This window comes from Sander lucioperca, chromosome 7 (assembly GCF_008315115.2).
Source record: "Sander lucioperca isolate FBNREF2018 chromosome 7, SLUC_FBN_1.2, whole genome shotgun sequence".
Lineage (NCBI taxonomy): Eukaryota > Metazoa > Chordata > Actinopteri > Perciformes > Percidae > Sander > Sander lucioperca.
In genome coordinates, this window is record NC_050179.1 from 38976602 (window position 1) to 39000526 (window position 23925).

At 43.8% G+C, this 23925-nt stretch overlaps 1 protein-coding gene and 1 long non-coding RNA gene across 2 annotated transcripts; one reads left to right on the forward strand and one right to left on the reverse strand.

Moving 5' to 3' along the window:
* Positions 1 to 2470: 2470 nt before the first annotated feature.
* Positions 2471 to 10473, reverse strand: LOC118495448. The gene is made up of 3 exons (XR_004897875.1): positions 10362 to 10473; positions 4345 to 4452; positions 2471 to 4096 (listed from the first exon to the last, which is right to left on the reverse strand). It is a non-coding gene; the product is annotated as an uncharacterized LOC118495448 (long non-coding RNA).
* LOC116040190 (GTPase IMAP family member 7-like) lies at positions 10405 to 11492 on the forward strand. Its single transcript, XM_031285457.2, has 2 exons — positions 10405 to 10614; positions 10716 to 11492. The coding sequence occupies exons 1-2, from the start codon at positions 10587 to 10589 to the stop codon at positions 11477 to 11479; spliced, it is 792 nt and encodes a 263-aa protein (XP_031141317.1). The 5' UTR covers positions 10405 to 10586; the 3' UTR covers positions 11480 to 11492.
* Positions 11493 to 23925: the final 12433 nt, after the last annotated feature.

The window sequence follows — 23925 nt, forward strand, 5'->3', positions numbered from 1 at the left end:
CTAGCTGCTGTCACCCAGCACCTCCTACCTAAGAGACCCAAACCATTACCAACATATTGACCAGGACAGTTTGGATTTGATTCGTTGAGGCTGTGAGGTCTCCACCTTTGAGACTCAAAGCTCAGAGGCAAATGGAATTTAGTTTGTAGTCCGTAGCTTTAAATGAACTGTCTCGCCCAAAACAACATCCCAGTTAATGTTACTCAGGATAATCCACAGACCTCACTGTCAGCGAAAACTACTCTCTGTAAAAAAAGAAATAAACTCAAATAGACAGTGTGTTGGAGCTCTTCGAGATGAGAATAAGATGTGTGGTTTCATGAAAGCAGAGGGAAATGTATAACGCTAGCCAAAGAGATGTACTTCAGTTTGTGACGATAGAATCAACTGTATTTTTGAAAAAAAAAAGAAATAAATTTTAGATGCCTGTTATTTTTCATAAAGCCCTTCAGAAGTTTTATTTTTAGAAGTGACATGTGAAACTGCAGACAGATAAGTTATACTTTAGAGTGAAATACTCTTATGCAAGTTAAGAGCCTAGAATCTGAAACGCATATATCAAATGTACACTCCTTTATATTGTTATTGTAAAGCTGTAAACTGTATCATGGACTATAATATACATTAAATGTGTTCACATGACAGAGTTGTCTCATGTCTTATTTTTAATGCCGTTATTGAGCTAATTTGACAAATACTAACCTTGTACCTATATCCATATTTAGCCATGTCAGTATATATATTTTCATAAATCAATGCAATTGGTCACCCTTTATGTCTGTCTGTGGGTTTTACATATATTTAAACAAGGACAAGATGATTTCATCTGAGGTAAATAAATCTTACACCGTTGGAAAGCCTGTTTAGTTTCCTTTGAAATGGTGCTCCGTTTGTAAGGAACATGCATTTGTGGGATGAGCAGCAGCGCTGAGTATGTGGGTTGCGGCCATGAAAAATTTGCCAAATCTTCTCTGCCAATGCCAACCAGCTTATTCTGCCATTGACTCGTTTGGTGTTTGGTGGATTGGATGATTCTGCCTACGGCAATTGGATCATAGGGTCAAAGTGTGGAGAAGACGCAGAGAACGCTATGCTGACTGCTACCGACAGAGTAACATCTTTTGGTGGAGGCAGTGTGATGGTGTGGGGCGGCATCTCCCTCACTGGAAAAACGAGGCTTGTCATCATTGGAGGCAATCTCAATGCAGAGAGATATAGAGATGAGATTCTGCAACCAGTGGCAATCCCATATCTCCACAGCCTGGGATCAAACTCTATCCTCCAAGATGACAACGCTCGCCCCCACAGTGCGGGGTTTATCAGAGACTACCTCCAGAATGTGGGAGTGGAGAGGATAGAACAGCCTGCCAGCAGTCCTGACCTCAACCCCATTGAACACTTGTGGGATCAGCTTGGGCGTGCTGTTCGTGCCAGAGTGACCAACACAACCACGTTGGCTGACTTGCAACAAATGCTGGTTGAAGAATGGGATGCCATCCCACAGCAGTGTGTGACCAGGCTGATGACCAGCATGAGGAGGAGGTGCCAGGCTGTTGTGGCTGTGTATGGTTCTTCCACACGCTACTGAGGCTCCTGTTTGTGAAATGAATAAATTGTTAAATTGCCAATATGTCTTGTTTCTTCAAACTTCAATCATCCAATCCACCAAACACCAAATGAGTCAATGGCAGAATAAGATGTTTGGCATTGGCAGAGAAGATTTGGCAAATTTTTCTTGGGCGCAACCCACATACTCAGCACTGCTCCTCATCCCACAAATGCATGTTCCTTACAAACGGGGCACCATTTGAAAGGGAACTAAACAGGCTTTCCGCCAGTATAAGATTTATTGCCAAAAAGCATTGTTACCACAGAGAAATAATCTACCAAACACAAATTTCCTTACTTTTTGTGCTAAGTTTATGTATTATTTCTGCTATACTGTATATGATCAGGAAAATTTGCAGAAAATATTTTTTTCAAATGTTTGTGACCCACACAAACTCTGATAAACAAAAGTGAAACTGTAGCCATCTACCCGTTGCTAAACAAGATAGTCTGACCGGCTTGTGCCAGCACATTCCTCACTAGCATGTCAGAAGATAGCTTGCCAACTACAGTTGCTCATCAACTAGCACTGCAACTACTGGTACTACAAAATCATGTGATTGTGCTGCTTTCTGGTTTAACCAGGCTGTATAGGGTTCAAAACACAATGACAAGGCCTTCACAAAAATTAATAGAGCAAGAATCAGACTTTGACTTTGAAGAACTAGCCACAACAGGGAAAAGTGGAGCATTGAGTATATTGTATTGTTCACTTTGTTACTACATTGAGACCTTTAGACAAACTTAATTTGTAATAATAATGTACATGTAAACAATGCAGGTTTTAAAATACTTTGCCAGTGTTGTGAGTTTTTATAGTTGCAGATTATATTGATCAATTAATTTTTCAAGGAGACCAATATGGTGCTATAATTAAGATCTTTATTCAAACAAAATACATGAGTTTACTCTGCAGAGGAACCTGAAGCCATTCTGTTAGCATGCAAGTACTTATACAGTTGCGAGGTTGGACTTCATGGCACAGTACAGTACATCAGCACAGTACATCATCTGACAACCACATGTCTTTCATCAGGCCCATGATCAAGCCACACTCCTTTTCAGGACTTAGTAAACTCTATTACACTGGAATTTCACTTCTCAGAACTTAGCTGAATGCTATGTTGGAATCCTGCATCCAGTTTTTGTTATACATTTATGCCATTTTTACCAACGCATTTATAATTTTTTAGATTCACTATAGACAGGCATTTGACATGTACATTTTTAAACAGATGCAAGTTACACACTAGTAGCAGTAGCAGCAGTAACAACATCCACCACCATCCCCAGGAGGCATAGGCTTGCTCCAAACATTGGTATGTATAATGTAATATACATTAATTTAAAATCGAACAAAAACAACACATAATAGTACTCTGACGAAAAAGGTAGCATAATGATTATGATAAAATAGTGGGCAGTAGTGAACACAACTTTAAAAGATGCACTTGAAATCAAAGAGGAACGTCTGTTTACAGGTCTTGGGGAGTATTATTGCACATGTGAAAAAAGTTGCCTTTAGTTTCTACAGCAAGAGCTAAGCAAATGATAAATTATCTTTAGGGCTGAAGACTACAAATGTGAAAATGATAGCCCACTCCTCATCTCTGCTTGAGGCTAGTGAGTCTAGGCTACATTAGCCGCTACTAGCAAAACACACCTGCATCTGACTCGACTGAACTGTTGGTGGCAGAGTTGCATTGTGGGTAATATATGGAATTCAAAAGTTATCTATGGTTCTGCAACAATTTTAATACTTTTTGTCCATTGTGAGTCAGTAGAATACTCTTTTTAAGCACTATGTCATTTGCACATTTGGAGTGCAAATGACATGATCAGCATATATAGCCAAGCTAACATACACAACAATTTTTTTCTGTAAACTTTGGGAAAAAATTTTCATAGTTCGGAATTTTCTTGATGAGCTCTATGACTTGCTTAGTGTCGTTGGAGGAATTATTAAAAAGATGAAGACGATTGACACACATTTCAACAATGCTCTTGAGGCCGTCATTAACATCAATATAACTCTTCAGACTTCCTTTCAGGTCCTCCCTGTGTGTCAGCAGGACGATTGTCCTCTCCCTGATCTTCCAGTCAAGCTTTTTTTCCAGCTTTTCCAATATTCCTCTCTCAACATCTGTAAACCGCCCCAGCTGTAACACGAGTAACACCACGCATCGACCTGGCTGACAGTACCTCTTACACTCCTCTACCTGTGCCTGGGAGTTACAGAGTTGGTCGTTTAAGAAGTCCGGAGTGTCAACCACTCTCACCTGTGTCCCGCAGAGCTTCTTTACTATTTTTACCTCACACTGGGTGGTGACCGGCAAGGAGTGTGACATAGATATAAAGTGTTTTTTTGAATTCCGCTGGGAGTTCCCAGCAGCCAGGATGGTGTTTGCTGATGCACTCTTTCCAGTCCCCGTTAGTCCCAGCATAACAATGTTAAATATGTTGTCTGGCATTTCACAGGCACTGTTACCTATAGGGTACAGTTAGAGGAGTTAAATCATTTCATCAAAAGATCTTAAACAAAAAACAGTAGACTTTGATGGGAATGCTGATAACCTTACATATTTCAATATCTTGAACATCTACAGTTTTGCCTGTGAATTATACTTTATTAACAAAGTGATGCTGCAAAAGACAGATGGCCATTTAATTTGTCAAAGTGGCTATTCTGTTATATTCTGATATATGGTATGTCCTATTGTATCTTCCAGAGCATACCATTGTGATGTTCAGGTGCTGCTTCTCTAGCAGGTGCAGCAAAGGCATTGTGATGTTCAGGTGCTGCTCTTGTATGTTGTTAGGTGGACGGTGTCACAGGGTTGGCACCTGTAAAGATGCAACACACACTGCCATTTATAAAGACACATTTTCTTTTTTAAAGTTTCAATAGTACCTTACACATTTTTCTCAAACATTGCATTTGTATACTGTAATTGTTATACTGTCACTTACCTCCAACTCAAAATTATTGTTTTAATTATTGTGTAGCTTTGACAAAGCGATCTCTCGTTTTTCAACACCCTTCAGCAAAATTCCTCTCTTTTGCTCTTTTCACAAACAAAAGGCCATTTCGACTTTCAATGTAGTCTGTATATGAAGTATTGTACAGATATTTGTACAGGTGAACTTACTCAGCCAGTCTTCCCAGCCATTCATGTCAAAATGAAAAGTATTCACCTAGTTACAAAAATTCAGAGAAGCGTATTGTACATGAAAGACAGGATGATGTAGCTTTTGCACACAAGCCCTTGTGCCAGGGACACTACAGCTAGCATATATCTAGCTTGAGGCTGATCCTAGCCACCCTGCTAAGGAAAAGATTTCAGCTATTTCTTATTTTACCCTCACTCATGAACAAGAACACAAAAAACTACTTGAACTCCTTAACTTGTGCTAGCAACTCACTTCCAAACTGCATTTAGCAATCCACCTTTTTCTAGCAGATTTTTATGGCCACAGACTTGGAGATGCTGACTCTCATCCCAACCACTTTACACTTTTACACTACAAACAGTTGCTGTGCACGATTGAGATCACATTGCCAGCAGAACCACACCAAAAAGCAGACATGCATTTCTGAAGTCACTGCATTGTACACTTTCCATGGACTTGGAGATTCTGTCCAAGAACAGAATCAGTCACAAGGCACAACCTAAGCAGAGCCCGGTGCCCAATGGGATGGACCAAATTTATGAATTTAAGCATTGTTGTGTGGTATTCTTGTCTGCTGATGTCTCAAACCATGTAAGTATTTTCAAATGATTTGCTTTTTCACAGACCAGATCACTCTTTCAGCATATATCATGTTATAAACAAGTGAGACAAATTAAAGTAATTAAAACCAGAGATTTACCTGCCATTCCAGGGGGATAAGGATGATCGCCATCGTATCTGAAATAGTTATTACAATTACTGTAAATCGCAATATCATAGCATTAGAGAGTTATCCCAACATGCTTTAGGGCTACTTTGTGTTTATCATAGTTTATCATATTGGGTTTCTTCTAATACGTGTAGATGCATTAATGTTCAAAGACCACATTTTTCTTCTCAAACTGTCTGTCTGGATATACCTGTATACATATGTATGTAAATGTATCTGAAATGTCTCTGTCTGGCTTGCTTGAAAAATATGGCACACCTTTGCAAAGGTAGTTCTCAAGCTGTGGGTGGAGATAATTGGAGGGGGGCAGTATCAGTGTTGGGAAAGTTCACTTTCTACATTAACTAGTTCAAAGTTCAGTTCACAAATTTTTAATAATTTATTTATTAGTAATTCAGTTCATAGTTCATACTTCAAAATTTTGAACTAAGTTCACAGTTCAAAAAATGAACTAGTTCATAGTTCTTTTTTTCCATATGTTGCTTCAGTTCAATGTGCCGTTTCAGGTTTGCTGTGGATGTGATTGAAGTGCGGATTTTCTTTTTGAAAGCCGACGGGCAAAGTTTGCACAGAAACGTAAGATTTTTCCCATCCTCACCGACCTTGTCATAAAACTCGTTTAAATGATCATACGACGCCTCCTTGCTGCTTTTGGCGCGTTCATGCCACCTCGGAATGACAGGGACCGCCCCCGTGATTACGTTGTTTTTCTGACTACCAGCGTTCACATGTCGGGATGCGTGTTCTTCTTCTTCTGTTATATTGGCGTTTGGCATAACAACTTGTTGCATGACTGCCACCAGCTGTTGGGCGTAGCCTAGACTAGAGCATCAGGTGTGTGAAAACATGGTGAAAACATGGAGGCCACAATAATTTGCTGCTGTTTTCTTATGCGAGCATACAAACAGCACATGGTCAGGTGTTTGTGTTATCTGCAGGACAACAAATGGGAAAGGACACGGATAAGGTGTTGTTTTTTTTATATATATACATAGGCCTATTTATGAATAATTTGAAACATGTTATGTCTGTGTATGTTTCTCAGCAGAGGCGTTTGTCCACAATAAACAGTTTATTGTCATTGAAATGTGTTCAGTGAACCAAAGTCGCCTACATCAAACGTCAGTTGTCAACAACGCGTCACCAACTGGGAAACTCGGTTAGCAAAATCTGGCCCGAGTTTCCCACCTCTGATTCCGCTGATTCCCACAGGAAGGGACGTGAATTATGACGTTTTCACTTGGAAAAACATTTTTCCGATGTCCATGAACGCACGTTTTTTGTTTTGATGACCCATGCGGCGGTGCGACACTGGTGGCTGGTGTTGCCAGATTAGGTGTTTTTTCCACTACATATTAAGGCCTGTTTACGGTGTGTTTTAGCCGGGTTTTCGCCTGGATGGCTCTATAGAAATCTGGCACCCTATTGAACGAAGTTAAACTGAGAGCGCGTGCCGTTCACAGACACCAGAATGAACGAGTTCACAGTAACGTTTATCAGGCAGTAATACAGTACGTTCAGTTCACGTTCGCCCAAAATATGAACGAGTTCATGCTATAGACAGTATATAAGAATGGACCAACAGATCCCGTTGCTCTGGACGGAGACCAGTGAAGGCCTTTAGAAGCACTTTTCTGGTGAGCGCTGAGCGTTACTGCGCAGCCTCCAACTGAGAGAAACGGCGTACATGTGACGTGAGCAACGTGTCTGAAAGTTGGAAGTCTTCTGGTAGCTGTGCCAAGAGAAATCTCAATCATTCCCAATCTAGCAGAGAAGGAGAGCGTAGGTATATGTAAGGAGATAACGTGGACACAGGCTAATTATTGCTAACTAAAATGCTAGTTAACATTAGTAATTACTCTTAAACAGCTAATGGAAGTCCAAACTGCCTGCGAGCTTCTCCTGTACTATACGGTAATTCCTCTACTATGCGGCAGTAAGTCGCGTGGTTATGACACAATTGTTAGCCTATTTTTACAAAAACGTATACTACGGAGCCATAACGTGAGGTTCAAGGTAATGGAGCCTTTTATACATTGTCGTGTTTCTTTAGAAATAAACAATGGACAAATAAAGTCTTTAAACGCTTCAGATGTAAAGTTATTCTCTGTCAAAGTGACGTCAAAATGAATGGCAGTCAATGGGATGCTAACGTCGGGTGATCGCTTTGTAGCATCAAAATGGCGCCATAGGAGATTCGAGCTCTGAGGCGAAGCTTACCCCCTTGGTTCAGGCACAACACTGGGCAGTATATATTAATGACCCTACATGTGACATTTAGGAACTGGAGCCAAATCTGAATCCCGTGTTTTCTGATCTAGGCAGCCCTCAAAAACTGACTGGGTTGTCATATTCTAGTGTTATTTTATGGCTTGTTTATACACTTTTACCTTACAATACTTATTCCAAACCACAGGAATGTTCCAGCTTTTTAAAAAGTCTATAGAAGGAAACTCTCTATGTGAAAATACATTGAAAAATATAAGCTATCCCCAAGTAGGGTGGGACCGCTGCTGTCTATACATATGTATGTTGTCAAGACTGTTATGCAGTAATAAAGTTTCGACCTTATCTTCTCTAAGTCTATCGTTCTTCTTCTTTTCACGACGTCTTCACTGTAGTTTTTGAAGTCATACAGGAATGGCCGTATGACTTCGGAACACCACTTCGCTGGCCAGATTTTGGTTTGGAAATGCCCACCGGATAGTGAATCTTGGCTTCAGATGATCTATTGATTCAAAGCTTAACTTGTCCGGTAACATGATGACCAGGTGTGCCAAGATTTTGTCTCCAAAGGTATCTTGAAGTTTACTGATTTGGGCTTTGACTTCTTCATCTTGGGTGTTTTCTGAATCGATGGCCAGTATGAACAGTTCAGGGCCAGGATAAGATAATGCCATGAAGTCAATGGTCATCTGGTCCGGGTGCAGACATTCTTTATCAAAGAAATCGGGGGTATTTATGATTCTGAATGAGTCGTTTCTTTTCACGACAAAGGTTTTTGACATTTCGACAAAAACACTATCATTATTGAGGATCATCTTTCCAATGCCGTTTCTGAACTGAACGCTCTTTCCAAACAAAGCGACAGTTGCCGGATATGCTGTAGAAACAAAAAACAATAATATGTTTTAATGTACAGTCTGGAAATGGTGTACTCTCGGGGCGTGTCAGTTTGCATATTATATATTCCAACATAGGTAACATAGACAAGGTACACAAACATTGTTGTGGAAACTGTAGCTTATTACCAAAAGGACAGGGTTTTGTTAACAGTGGTACTGAAGGGGATCACACCAGCATACAAATTGACTACAATTAAATTAGCAGTTTTTTTAAAATTGTGTAATGTACTGCAGTTGACTTGTTTATTCAGCAAGCTGAGATAGCAGGTGTGTAAGACATGTCCATGATTGTAGAATAGGAGACATCCACCTGTTTTTATGCACATTTTCAATTTGTCAATATATTCCTGAGCAGAAATTCTAGAAAATGTAAAGAAATATCACTAAAAACATTTTTTTATGCTTGGCTGAAGTGGAACAGTTGGTGTATCGTTTTAAGCAAAATGGAAGTGCATTGGAAACACTTGCCTATGGTCCCCCAGTGGCTGGAAATGGTGATAGGTGTAAACCGAGCCCTGGGTATCCTGCTCTGCCTTTGAGAAAATTAAAGCTCAGATGGGCTGATCTGGAATCTTCCCTTTATGACATCATAAGGGGAAAGGTTACCTCCCCTTTCTCTGCTTTGCCCACCCAGAGAATTTGGCCCACCCATGAGAAAGAGAGAGACAACATGGCTTTCAAACTAGCAAAGTGGCAGTTGGTCAAGGCCACACCCCCCACCCTCCACCTTGACCCCCCTCTCTCCTCCTCAATAGCATTTAAAGCTACAGACACAGAAATGGCACATCCTAAGGAAAGCTCACTGTGGGACTGGCTCTAGTGGCTGTAATTCTGCACCAAGGCTGAATTTCAGGTCTATATAGACTAAGGTCTATATAAAAGCATCCACAGCGCACCATGTCATGTCAAGTTTCGAAATTTTAGATGGCTGTTGTAGCGCCACCATCAGGAAGATTAGCACACAAATCGCACTGATTAAGTTTGGCACAGGACTGGACTGTGCAAGGTTTGGTGAGTTTTCGTGCATGGGAACATGGATTTCTAAGTTAGAAGAATAATAATACAGGCAAACACTTGGGTCCACGCAGCTTCGCTGCTTGGCCCCTAATAAACCATTTGGATTATTAGTATGAAAATAAGTTCTTCTATGTAGATGGAGAACAGCAAAGATAGAGGGTGCCATGGTGAAACCAACAAACATAACAAATGTATCTTTTATAGTTTTAAATTTCTTCTCAAAGGAGAACACAGGAAACAAGTGATTTACAAAGCAGATCCCTATGCTGCAGCAGATAAAAACATGCAATTTGATTTCAGCTTGACTTCACATACAGATATGTTTGTACAGGATATTATTGATATGTGTACATATTGTATAATCTACTGTAACTTCAGTGCATCACTCACTGTCCAGTTTCCTCTTTCGGGTTTCAAACATCTGGCAACGCATTCACTAAATACATTTCCAAGTTGTACTTCAGTGCATTGATTTAAAACCTGTGTTAATATAATACTATTATATATACATACATAATATAATATTGTAAGAGTTCTATTAGAGGAGCATTTGTTACATCTTTACAACAAATCTGGTGGCCTACGGGTTTAAGATACTGACCATGTAATTTTAATATCCCTGATTTGAGTCTTATCAGGGGCATCAGTCGCATGTCAGCCCCCAAAAACTGCCACAAATCTTAAAAAAGAGAGGAAATAAGTGCACTTACGTGATGGTGGTTTGTTAGAATGCATTTTATCTGCTGAGTAGAGAACAGACAGCAGGCAGGTTTCACTGGAGTCCCTGGATCAGCTTTAAAGTCTGTCAGACTGAATCACATACTGATATAGGTTGATACACCCTGTGGGTGGAGCGCTAAACAAAACGGCTTCACACAGAAATAATAGTAAGCTCGGTATCTGTTCATTCTCTAAAAAAAACAGGAAGGTTAAAGATGGGTATCCACTCTTCCATCCCTGAAGGTGATGTGTTTCAGCCTTTTAAGCTCCTTTCATCATATTTGCAGTCACAACTTGTACTTGTGTGGTGGGTTTTACTATGTTTGATATATTTCTATTTGCAGGTCGTCCACTGAGGATTGTGATGATTGGGAAAACTGGAGTTGGAAAAAGTGCCGTCGGTAACACCATTTTGGGTAGAAAGGATTTCCATTCTTCGGCGAGTGCACACTCTGTGACGCAGAGCTGCGAGAAACAACAGGTCAACAACAGGAGCAGAAAGATCGACGTGGTCGATACACCAGGGATTCTGGATACGTCTAAAAGTGCAGAGAGCATAAAGAAAGAGATTGCAAAGTGCATCCAGGTGTCCTCTCCCGGCCCTCACGCCTTTCTGCTGGTCATCCAGATTGGCAGGTTCACCAAAGAAGAAGAAAACTGTGTGCAAGCCCTGGAGAACATCTTCGGACCTGAGGCGTCTAAGTACATGATCATTCTGTTCACGCGTGGCGATGAGCTGCAGGGCACCATTCAGGATTATGTGCAATACGGTCACCCCAAACTTCGGGAGGTGATTAACAGGTGCGGTAACCGGTACCATGTCTTCAACAACAAGAAAAGGAGGAGCAGAACCCAAGTGGTTCAGCTGATTAATATGATTGATATGATGGTGGTGGCAAATGGAGGACAGCATTTTAGTGAAGAAATGTATGAGGTAGCAGAGAAGACTCTGCAGCAGCAGAAAAAGTACAGAGAAACAACAGCAGAGATCTACAACTTCCCCTTCATGGCTGAGCTACATCAGAAGGTCCTTCGCTTCCAGGCCATACTGGTTGCTGCTGAACAAGACAACACCAACATCCTGATGCACTCCAGCATTGCCTCTTAAACATGAACTTTCAGTGACAACTTTAAGAGTTATTTATCCAGTAAAAGCATCTTCACATTCAGTGTTTTTCACCAAATCACATTGTGTGACTGAGGTCTATTAAACGAGTTGAATGCATTTTCTTCTTGTATTTTAAAACCATCCATCCATCCATCTTCTTCCGCTTATCCGGTAACGGGTCGCGGGGGTAGCAGCTCCAGCAGGGGACCCCAAACTTCCCTTTCCCGAGCCACATTAACCAGCTCCGACTGGGGGATCCCGAGGCGTTCCCAGGCCAGGTTGGAGATATAATCCCTCCACCTAGTCCTGGGTCTTCCCCGAGGCCTCCTCCCAGCTGGACGTGCCTGGAACACCTCCCTAGGGAGGCGCCCAGGGGGCATCCTTACCAGATGCCCGAACCACCTCAACTGGCTCCTTTCGATGCGAAGGAGCAGCGGCTCTACTCCGAGCTCCTCACGGATGACTGAGCTTCTCACCCTATCTCTAAGGGAGACGCCAGCCACCCTCCTGAGGAAACCCATTTCGGCCGCTTGTACCCTGGATCTCGTTCTTTCGGTCATGACCCAGCCTTCATGACCATAGGTGAGGGTAGGAACGAAAACTGACCGGTAGATTGAGAGCTTTGCCTTCTGGCTCAGCTCTCTTTTCGTCACAACGGTGCGATAAATTGAGTGTAATACCGCACCCGCTGCGCCGATTCTCCGACCAATCTCCCGCTCCATTGTCCCCTCACTCGCGAACAATACCCCAAGGTACTTGAACTCCTTCACTTGGGGTAAAGACTCATTCCCTACCTGGAGAAGGCACTCCATCGGTTTCCTGCTGAGAACCATGGCCTCAGATTTAGAGGTGCTGATCCTCATCCCAGCCGCTTCACACTCGGCTGCGAACCGATCCAGTGAGTGCTGAAGGTCACAGGCCGACGATGCCATCAGGACCACATCATCCGCAAAAAGCAGCGATGAGATCCCCAGCTCACCAAACTGCAACCCCTCTCCACCCCGACTACGCCTCGATATCCTGTCCATAAATACTACAAACAGGATTGGTGACAAAGCGCAGCCCTGGCGGAGGCCAACTCTCACCTGAAACGAGTCCGACTTACTGCCGAGAACCCGGACACAGCTCTCGCTTTGGTCGTACAGAGATTGGATGGCCCTGAGAAGGGACCCCCTCACCCCATACTCCCGCAGCACCTCCCACAGTATCTCCCGGGGGACCCGGTCATACGCCTTCTCCAGATCCACAAAGCACATGTAGACCGGTTGGGCATACTCCCAGGCTCCCTCCAGGATCCTTGCGAGAGTAAAGATCTGGTCCGTTGTTCCACGACCAGGACGGAATCCGCATTGTTCCTCTTCAACCTGAGGTTCGACTATCGACCGAACCCTCCTTTCCAGCACCTTGGAGTAGACTTTACCGGGGAGGCTGAGAAGTGTGATACCCCTGTAATTGGCACACACCCTCTGGTCCCCCTTTTTGAAAAAGGGAACCACCACCCCGGTCTGCCACTCCTTAGGCACCGTCCCCGACTTCCACGCAATGTTGAAGAGGCGTGTCAACCAAGACAACCCCTCCACACCCAGAGCTTTAAGCATTTCTGGACGGATCTCATCAATCCCTGGGGCTTTGCCACTGTGGAGTTGTTTAACTACCTCAGCAACTTCCACCAGGGAAATTGACGACAATCCCCCATCATCCTCCAGCTCTGCCTCTACCATAGAGGGCGTATTAGTCGGATTTAGGAGTTCCTCAAAGTGCTCCTTCCACCGCCCTATTACCTCCTCAGTTGAGGTCAACAGCGTCCCATCTTTACTGTACACAGCTTGGATGGTTCCCCGCTTCCCCCTCCTGAGGTGGCGAACAGTTTTCCAGAAGCACCTTGGTGCCGACCGAAAGTCATTCTCCATGTCTTCTCCGAACCTCTCCCACACCCGCTGCTTTGCCTCTTTCACGGCAGAGGCTGCAGCCCTTCGGGCCCTTCGGTACCTTTACCCGCACTACCCGTTTGGGCTTACCAGGTCTGTCCAGAGTCTTCCCACACCCTCTGACCCAACTCACCACCAGATGGTGATCAGTTGACAGCTCTGCCCCTCTCTTCACCCGAGTGTCCAAAACATACGGCCTCAGATCAGATGAAACGATTATAAAATCGATCATTGACCTTTGGCCTAGGGTGCTCTGGTACCAAGTACACTTATGAGCATCCCTATGTTCGAACATGGTGTTCGTTATAGACAATCCATGACTAGCACAGAAGTCCAACAACAAACAACCACTCTGGTTTAGATCAGGGAGGCCGTTCCTCCCAATCACGCCTCTCCATGTGTCTCCATCATTTCCCATGTGCGCGTTGAAGTCCCCCAGCAGAACTATGGAGTCCCCCACTGGAGCCCCATACAGGACTCCATTCAAGGTCTCCAAGAAGGCCGAATACTCTGAGCTCTTGTTTGGTGTATACGCACAAACAACAGTCAGAGTTTCCCCCCCCACAACCCGCAGGCGTAGGGAGGCGACCCTCTCGTCCACCGGGGTAAACTCCAACGTAGCGGCACTCAGCCGGGGGCTTGTGAGTATCCCCACACCCGCCCGGCGCCTCACACCCTGGGCAACTCCGGAGAAGAAAAGAGTCCAACCCCTATCCAGGAGTATGGTTCCAGAACCGAGACTGTGCGTAGAGGTAAGCCCCACCAGATCCAACTGGTAGCGCTCCACCTCCCGCACAAGTTCCGGCTCCTTCCCCCACAGAGAGGTGACGTTCCACGTCCCCAGAGCCAGCGTCTGCTGCCCGGGTCTGGTCCGTCGAGGCCCCTGACCTTCACTGCCACCCATATGGCAGCGCACCCGACCCCAGCGGTTCCTCCCACAGGTGGTGGGCCCATGGGTTGGAGAGAGAGGTGCCACGTAGCTTTTTCGGGCTGTGCCCGGCCGGGCTCCGTGGCAAACCCGGCCACCAGGCGCTCGCTGACGGGCCCTCCATCTGGGCCTGGCTCCAGATGGGGGCCCCGGGGTTCCTCCGGGCAGGGTCACTCTATCTCTACCTCGTTTTTTCATAGGGTTTTTGAACCATTCTTTGTCTGGCCCATCCCCTGAGACCACTTTGCCTTGGGAGACCCTACCAGGAGCACAAAGCTCCAGACAACACAGCCCTCAGGTTCATAGGGACACACAAACCTCTCCACCACGATAAGGTGATGGTTCCAGGAGAGGATTTTAAAACCTGCATTGTTTACATTCCATGTTAACTAGCTAGCTGGCATTTCTGCTCTCTTTTGTAAATTACTGTCACCTATTGTTGATTAGCAGAATAACATGAAATGATCAGCAAGAGTGTGCTCACCCACTGGCATATATTTTGGGTGCACAATACACAAAATACTTGGACCCATTTGTAAAACCATAGCACCAGTAGTCAAACACTCCACATAGTACATTATAATACATTCGTGGGAAATGTCACTTTAAATTTAGGTATGGTGTGACATATGAATTATGTTTCTTTTTTTTCTTTTTTTCTGCGGTAAAAATTAAGTTTGTCTAAAGGTCTCAATGTGGTAATAAAGTGAACAATACAATATACTCAATGCTCCACTTTTCCTGTTGTGTCTAGTTATTCAAAGTCAAAGTCTGATTCTTGCTCTATTAATTTTTGTGAAGGCCTTGTCATTGTATTTTGAACCCTATAGCCTGGTTAAACCAGAAAGCAGCACAATCACATGACTTTGTAGTGCTAGTAGTTGCAGTGCTAGTTGATTGAGCAACTGTAGTTGGCAAGCTATCTTCTGACATGCTAGTGAGGAATGTGCTGGCACTAGGGGGGGTTGGGCAGCTCTGCTTTATATACTTTATTTGAATTATATATACTCTTATTATACACTCTTTTAGTGCACTCAGGCTTTACCGTACCAATAAATTGTAGAACTTTATTATGTTTATCTTATTTTGTTCTTATGCAGTGTTATATCATAGTTTGCTTACGTCTGACCGGGAGTTTTTGGTATTTTGGTAGGGTGAGGCACGTAGAGTTTTGGTCTTAATTACAGTATTAATCACCTTATGTTCAATATAAAGAAGTGTGAACAGTATGATATGATTATATTTTATTTTAATCAAAATCAAAGAATCAAAAAATGACTTTTCAGACCCTCTTAGGGAGTTATTAGGGACTCCTGCTCTCTCCCCCTCTGTCCTGTGGCGCAGCAACACTGTGAGTAGGCAGTCATTTGGGCTGAGGGGGGTGGATGGCAGAAACAAAGCTCCTTGAGCAGAAATGGATAAAGAAAAGGGTCTTTTGAATGGCAAGTAGAGTTCAAAGCCCTTCCAGATAGTTCTCTCCACAAGACTAAAGTTATCTGCATGTACTGTTGATGCGAACAGAGTTACCAATGGAGTAGTCAAATCTCAAATACCACTTGAGCATTACAAACTTGAAAAATATCCCTTTTAAAGTACATTTAAAACCTCAGTGGCTTTTATTGGCCTATCACCAACAGTGGCAACCAGGAAACAACAAGGCTTTGCTGAACTTAATGTGCATTCCTGATGATAAGAGTCACCTACGTCGTCATACTCAGATCTTTCAGTATGCTCACACCCACACTGCAGATGTTTAATGTTAGTTTCTTGTTGTTTGGGTCTTATGCAATGTAATGCGACCAGTTTGCTTACTTCTGACAGGAAGTGTTGTCCTTTGGTAGGGTTAGGAGCAGGATGTTTTTTTTTTAATCTGAGTTACAGTGTTAATTATTGGGTTATTTTTAAGCTAAAGATGGAGTGTGAACAGTTTGATATGTTATTTTATATGCATGAAAAGCGTTAAATTATGTTGCTGTCTCTGGGCATGTTTGGTTACATTGTGTTAATTTAAATACTTTGTTCCGGCTCACACCGTAGTACCAATATACTGTAGACTGTGGGTGTTTCAGTAGCAGAATATGTGACACCCACAAATGTATGGTCACAATTGTTATGTTTGAAATCTTATTATATGTATTTTTCTGTGAAAGGAGAAGCAAGTTAATATGCTTAACTACAGCTTACAGCAACAGGTTACAACCATGTTGGTAATATTCAGTACTGTGTGACTTAAAAACAGATTTGTAAGTTCATAGAATATCCTATGTTATTTCAGTGGTTAAAAATATGACCCTTTTGTGTTACAATGTGAATGGTAAATTTGTGAAATTTGCGAATAAGAAGTTTAATATGAAAAATATGTGAAGTTTGTTAAAATGAGAGAAAAGGAAAAGAGAAAGTTATAAATCCTGTTAATAAAGACAGAGGACAGCCTGCTGAACGAGCACAACTAAATTATCCCGTCTCTTCTTTTTCTGAATCAAAACAGGGCATAGTTATCTGTTAACAAGTTACTCATGCTTGAGGCCTGTAACAGAATTTTGGAGGCACCGCTGGGATCGGCATCTGACGACGGCTGATGTTGATCCTTTAACCTACGAACTCAAGGCAGAGATCACAGGACAGGCCTGCTGGAGTGGATGGTGTGTGACTGAGGCAGCTACGGGACCACAGCTTGCGAGAGGGGACCACAGCTTGCGAGAGGGGACCACAGCTTGCGAGAGGGGACCACAGCTTGCGAGAGGGGACCACAGCTGGAGGAGTGCACTGCTGATCGCTCGAGGTGACTGGACTGTGAGACATTGCTGACCAAGTGACAATATGGAGGACGCCGAAAGAAAAGGACTGACCTGGAAGATAAAGAAAAGCCTGCACACCCTGACCACAGAAGAACTGTTCAGGTAGCTGAGAAAATTCCACCGGCTCCAGGGTTGGATTTTTCACGTGTAACTGAGGGTGATGAAGAGAGTTGCTTTGATTATATATGCACATACATGGACTGTAAAATATTACTTGAGTTAGAGGACCAGGGATTTTCTCATTTGTTGTCTTTGAAAGATGATATTACTGAGCTAATTTCTTGTTGTGTTACTGAAGTCAGTCAACCCATAGTATCAGGTAATGACAGTGTTACACTAACAGCAACATCTACACCCACTCTAGCAGCTCAACAGGACAGTGTAGAGAGTCATGTTGTTGACACATACCCTGTTGATCCAGAAGCAGTTGAGTATCAAAAGCTAATGGCTAACTATGAAGCTCTAGGTAGAAAGTTAGCTGAGTTTAAGACTGCAGCACCAGAAAAACATATACCTACCTTCACTGACACACAGTTACCACATCCCAGAACAGAGAAAAAAATGGATAGTCACCCCACAACAGACCCAAAAAGCTTCAGGCCTGATAATATGGTTTCTCTAAGAGACCTATCATTCCTTCAGCGCAGAGAGTTTAAAGTACATGGCGGTCAGGTTGGAGACAGTACATCAGACATTACTTACCATGGACTATGTAAGCAGATAGATGAGGGACGCAAGGCAAGCCACACAGAGGGTGAGATCATCCAAGGTGTGCTCCGCATCATCAAACCTGGACAGTTTAAGGACATGTTGATCAACAAGGACGACTTGACTCTCTGTGAGCTTAAGAGCTTCCTGCGTTCACACCTGAGCGAGAAGAGCGGCAGTGAGTTATTTCAGGAGTTGATGAGTACCAAACAATATGATCAGGAGAGTCCCCAACAGTTCTTGTATATGATGATTGGGCTGAAACAGAAAGTTATGTTTGCATCCAGACAAGATAACAAGGACTATGAGCCCCACACAATCCAGAATGTTTTTCTGCGTACCATTCATCAGGGCCTTCTACCCAAGTATAGCAATATTCGCAATGAGCTCAAGCCACTCCTGTCTGATTACACTGTTCCAGATGAAGCACTGATAAGGCAAGTCAACAAAGTATCGAGTGAGGAAAGTGAGAGACAGCGGAGACTAGGACACTGTGCCCGCCAAAAGGTAACCCACGCTCACAGTGCTCAGCTTGAGTCAGAGAAGGACACAGAGAAACAAACAGACTACAAATCAAAGAATAAAAATAAAGCAGTAGAGGAGCTGAGTGCAAAGGTTGATGCTCTGACAAAGATGGTGGAAGCTCTCACAGCCACTAAGACCCCTGACAAAACATACCAGTGTCCGCACACAAAGCCAAAGCAAATAGCAAAGCAATTTGGTTGCCCAAGGTGTGTTGAGAAGGGGGCCAGTACATGTAACCATTGCTTCATATGTGGAGAGGGAGGTCATAGAGCAGTTGGATGCCTAAAACGGGGGCAAGCAAAGAGCGTTGGCCAGCCAGCTGCCAATGCACACTCCCTAAGCAGTAGACAGGAGTATCCCACCAAATCAGAGACACAACAAAAAGAACCTCTTCATGTTAAGTGTGTAATTGCCCCGGTCGCAAACACAAAGACAGAAGTAAATGAAAAAGTGGCCCAGCTTGTGGGAAAGAAATGTAAAATAAGGTGTTACATTCACAGCTATGCAGTGGACTGTTTATTGGACTCTGGTGCCCAAGTCAGTCTCCTGGACCGCCAGTGGGTGAAGACTTAACTTCCTGATCACAAGCTGCGCCCGTTGGTTGAACTCCTAGGAGACAAGGGTCTCAGTGTAATAGCCGTCAATGGTGAACCATTACCTTATGATGGCTGGGTGGGGGTGATGGTGAGTCTTCCAGGCAACAGCGACCCCAACTTAACAATATAAGTACCTTTCCTTGTGAGCAGTGTGCCCATGGACCGTCGCCTGATTGGTTTTAACGTGATTGAGCAGCTGATATTGGGGCCGGAGGAGGGTGCAAACCTGGTACCTGCCCTTGTGAATCTCCTTCGTGATGCAATGAGTCTCCCAGATGACAATGCAGCTGCGCTAGTCAACTTCATCCAGGTGAAGCCCACCAGTGACAGTGAAGTGAGTCGAGGTGCGTTGAAGGTGGGACTGAACAATGTGGTTATTCCAGCTGGTCAGGTCAGACATGTTAAGTGTAAAATACCACTCACATTTGACACGTCACACCCTTTAGTACTTTTTGAACCCAATGAGAGCAACCCACAGCTACAGCAGCTAGATGTTGGTGATAGCCTAATAGAGATTAGCCAGGCTAAAGTCCCCTATGTTAGAGTTCCAATTGGCAACCACACCAAACACGAGGTGACCCTCTCCTGTAGGTCTATTCTAGGGAGCATTGAGCCAGTAGCCAGAGTAATACAGACAGACAAGTTAGACCTCACTAAGTCGAGTGTTACTCCGGAAGTCAGCAGAGAAGAACCCCCTAGAACTCAACCAGACAAGACAGGTAGCGTAGCACAGGAATGGGACCCACCAGTTGATGTGAGCTCCTTAAGTGAGGACCAGCAGAAAGTTGTCAAGAAAATGCTGCGGGAAGAATCAGGAGCTTTCGCCCGAGATGATGATGATGTGGGCTGTATACCCAGCTTGGAAATGTCCATCACCCTGAAGGACAATACTCCCATTCAAAAAACATATACCTCCATCCCGAAGCCTCTTTACAAGGAGGTAAAGGAGTACATTGAGGATCTTCTGGCACGGGGATGGGTTGTGAGGTCGAATTCTCCTTACTCAGCACCGGTAGTCTGTGTACGAAAGAAAGATGGGACACTCAGACTCTGTATTGATTACCGTCTTTTGAACCAGCACACCATCTCAGACCGGCACCCTTTGCCAAGGATCCAAGACATCACAGATACCTTAGGTGGGTACAGTTGGTTCTCCATTCTAGACCAGGGGAAGGCGTACCACCAGGGATTCATTGCGGAGGGGTCACGCCACCTGACTGCATTTATCACTCCCTGGGGTCTCTTTGAGTGGGTGCGTATACCCTTCGGACTGACTAACGCACCTGCTGCGTTTCAACGCAGTATGGAAGAGATGCTCGCTCCCCTGCGAGATGAGGGTTGTATTCCCTATTTGGATGATATACTGTGCTTTGCCAGAACATTCCACAAAAAGGAAAGGCTACACAGTTACCATCCAGAGCTCCAGTTGCATGGACTGAGAAACAACAGGAGACACTGAGTAAATTGATTGATCAGCTGGTGAATCCTCCTGTTCTTGCCTATCCAGATTTCGAGTTGCCGTTTGTGCTCCACACAGATGCGTCTGATAAGGGACTTGGAGCTGTCCTCTACCAGAGCCAAAATGGGAAACTCAGGGTAATTGGATACGGCTCAAGGACCCTTACCCCAGCCGAAAGAAATTACAGGCTACATTCAGGCAAACTAGAGTTTCTCGCTCTTAAGTGGGCCGTTTGCGAGAAATTCAGAGATTACCTGTATTACGCCCCGCATTTCACTATTTTCACAGACAATAATCCCTTGACATATGTCATGCGTACGGCTAAGTTGAATGCTGTTGGCTTCAGGTGGGTGGGTGAGCTGTCAGATTTCAGATTTGACATACGGTACCGACCTGGCAAAGCACATGCCGACGCAGACACTCTTTCAAGATGCCCTCTCGACATTAACAAATATGTCAAAGAATGTACACAGGAACTGTCCAAAGAAGCTGTCACTGCCACATGGGGAGGCTGCAGAGCAGGAGAGGGTGGAGATGTTGCCTGGATTGCGGCCCTGACTCTAAGACATGGTGACCAGCTCGAACCAAGCAGTAGAGAAACAGTACCACCTATTGACCTTGCTGACCTGCAAAAAGCTCAGAGAACAGATCCGGTGATAGGTGAGATTCTGAAAATGAAAGAGTCAAACAAAACACTCACAGATGACATGAAACGTATGGTAAGGGGAACTGGCAGGAAAATAATGCATGAATGGACAAGGCTTCACATTGAAGATGGGGTTCTCAATCGGAAGACAGCAGAGAGACGTCAACTAGTCTTACCTGCCAGCTTCAAGCCACTAGTGCTCAAGAACTTACATGACGACATGGGCCATGTTGGTACTGAAAGAGTCCTCAGCTTAGCAAGGCAAAGGTTTTATTGGCCTTATATGAGACGAGAGATTGAAGCTTACGTTACCAAGCAGTGTCCATGCATAAAGAAAAAAAAGCCAGCAACACACATACGAGCCCCAATGACTATTATAACCACTGGCTCTCCAATGGAGCTTGTCTCCATCGACTATTTGCATTTAGAGCCAAGCAGAGGAGGCTATCAGTATATTCTAGTGGTGGTAGACCACTTTACTAGATATGCACAGGCTTATCCAACTTGCAATAAGTCTGGGAAGAATGCAGCGGAGAAGATCTTCAGTGACTATATTCCAAGGTATGGCTATCCCTTCAAGCTTCACCATGATCAAGGGCGCGAGTTCGAAAATGAGCTCTTTCGGACATTGCAACAGCTGAGCGGAGTAGGAAACTCCCGAACGACTCCATACCATCCCCAGGGCAATCCTGCTGAACGGTTTAACCGTACTGTGTTACAGATGATGCGGACCCTAGGTGAGGAAAAAAAGGAAAGGTGGAAAGACTATCTCCCACAAATTGTCCACGCGTACAAAAGTACACGCCATGAAGCGACTGGGTATTCACCTTTCTTCCTGCTTTTTGGTCGACACCCACGGTTACCTATAGATTTGTTGTTCAGGATGACCAGTAGTGATGAACCCCAAACTGCAAGAAGTTATGCTGAGAAATGGGCAGAACGGATGACTGAAGCTTACCGGATAGCATCAGACAACAGTAAAAAGTCCAGTGCTCGTGGTAAGAAGTATTATGACCGACACACAAAAGGAGTAGTGGTGCAACCGGGAGACCGAGTACTGGTACGAAACCTGAGTGAAAGAGGTGGTCCCGGAAAGTTAAGGGCATATTGGGAAAACACCATTTATGTCGTGAAAGAACAGATCAGTGACAACCCAGTTTACAAGGTGGTCTCAGAAATGGATGGGAACAAGTCACGCGTCCTGCATCGCAACTTGTTGCATCTTGTCAATGACTTACCTAGTGACCTACCAGCAGCACAAGAAAAGACAAAACCAGTACCAAAGAGGAAAGGGCCAAAATCACCTCACAGAGAGACAGGACCACAGTCGAACAGTGAAACAGGGTCTGATGATGATGAAAGTTCCATCTACTATGAGCTAAGGTATAACTTGGATAGGAGTGGAAACAGAAAGGATGTCACACTGACCAGTGAACCTGCTTGTGTTCCCTTAAAGAACCCTGCTCCTACTGAATTCTGTCAATCAGTCAGCTGTGGACAACCAGTAAGGGGAAGAGGATCAGGACATAGACACGTCACAAGAGAACAAAAGGAAGTAGAAAAGGAACTGTACAGTGAAGATCAGTACAGTGAACCTAGCAGTGAGAGTGAAGGAGAGGAACAAAGGAGAAATGGAGAGCCAAGGGTCATTCATACTCCTTCCCAGGAGCGTGAAAGTGAGATTGATCAGCCTCTTCCCGGAGTGGCACAAGCAGAGCCTGACCTGCCTCCAGACACTGATGAACAGGCACTCAGAAGGGCGACTAGGACTAGGCGACCAGCAACACAGTTCACATACAATACAGTGGGCCAGCCCTCTTTCCAGGGACATCCATCAGTCAGTAGTGCAGAGGTCTATGAATCACCAAACATGGCACCTTGGTACGCAATCATACCCCCTCACACCCTACTCTTTCCCAGCACCATATTCTGTCCCATCATACTTGCCACGCCCTTACACCTGGCCAGTATTCTATAACAGACCAATCTATACAGGTTAGGAGGTTGAGAAGGGACTCTGAGTGTACATATTTTGTATGATGTTGAGTAATGAGTTCAAATGGTAAAATGTAGGTAAAATGTCAGGAGCCATTTTATTTTTTGTTGGGGAGTATGTGACACCCACAAATGTATGGTCACAATTGTTATGTTTGAAATCTTATTATATGTATTTTTCTGTGAAAGGAGAAGCAAGTTAATATGCTTAACTACAGCTTACAGCAACAGGTTACAACCATGTTGGTAATATTCAGTACTGTGTGACTTAAAAACAGATTTGTAAGTTCATAGAATATCCTATGTTATTTCAGTGGTTAAAAATATGACCCTTTTGTGTTACAATGTGAATGGTAAATTTGTGAAATTTGCGAATAAGAAGTTTAATATGAAAAATATGTGACGTTTGTTAAAATGAGAGAAAAAGAAAAGAGAACGTTATAAATCCTGTTAATAAAGACAGAGGACAGCCTGCTGAACGAGCACAACTAAATTATCCCGTCTCTTCTTTTCCTGAATCAAAACAGGGCATATTTATCTGTTAACAGGTTACTCATGCTTGAGGCCTGTAACAAATACATATAAAGTAGCATACAATATGTTTTCTCAAGCTTAAAGTCTGTCATCAAAAGTAATTATTAGAGCAGATGCATATGACTGAGGTTGTGATCAGGCATCAGCCTCTGTGTCTGCACCTTCTTTTTGGCTACGTTCCGTCTGCAGGCAAAAGTGGCCCAAATCAGATTTCTGTTTTTGGGGTCAAGTGACCAGGTCAGACTCCTTCAGAAGTAGTGTGAACACTCAAATCTAGACCACTTCCATATGTGGTCCTGAATCAGACCCAGGTCAGATTTTTTTTGACC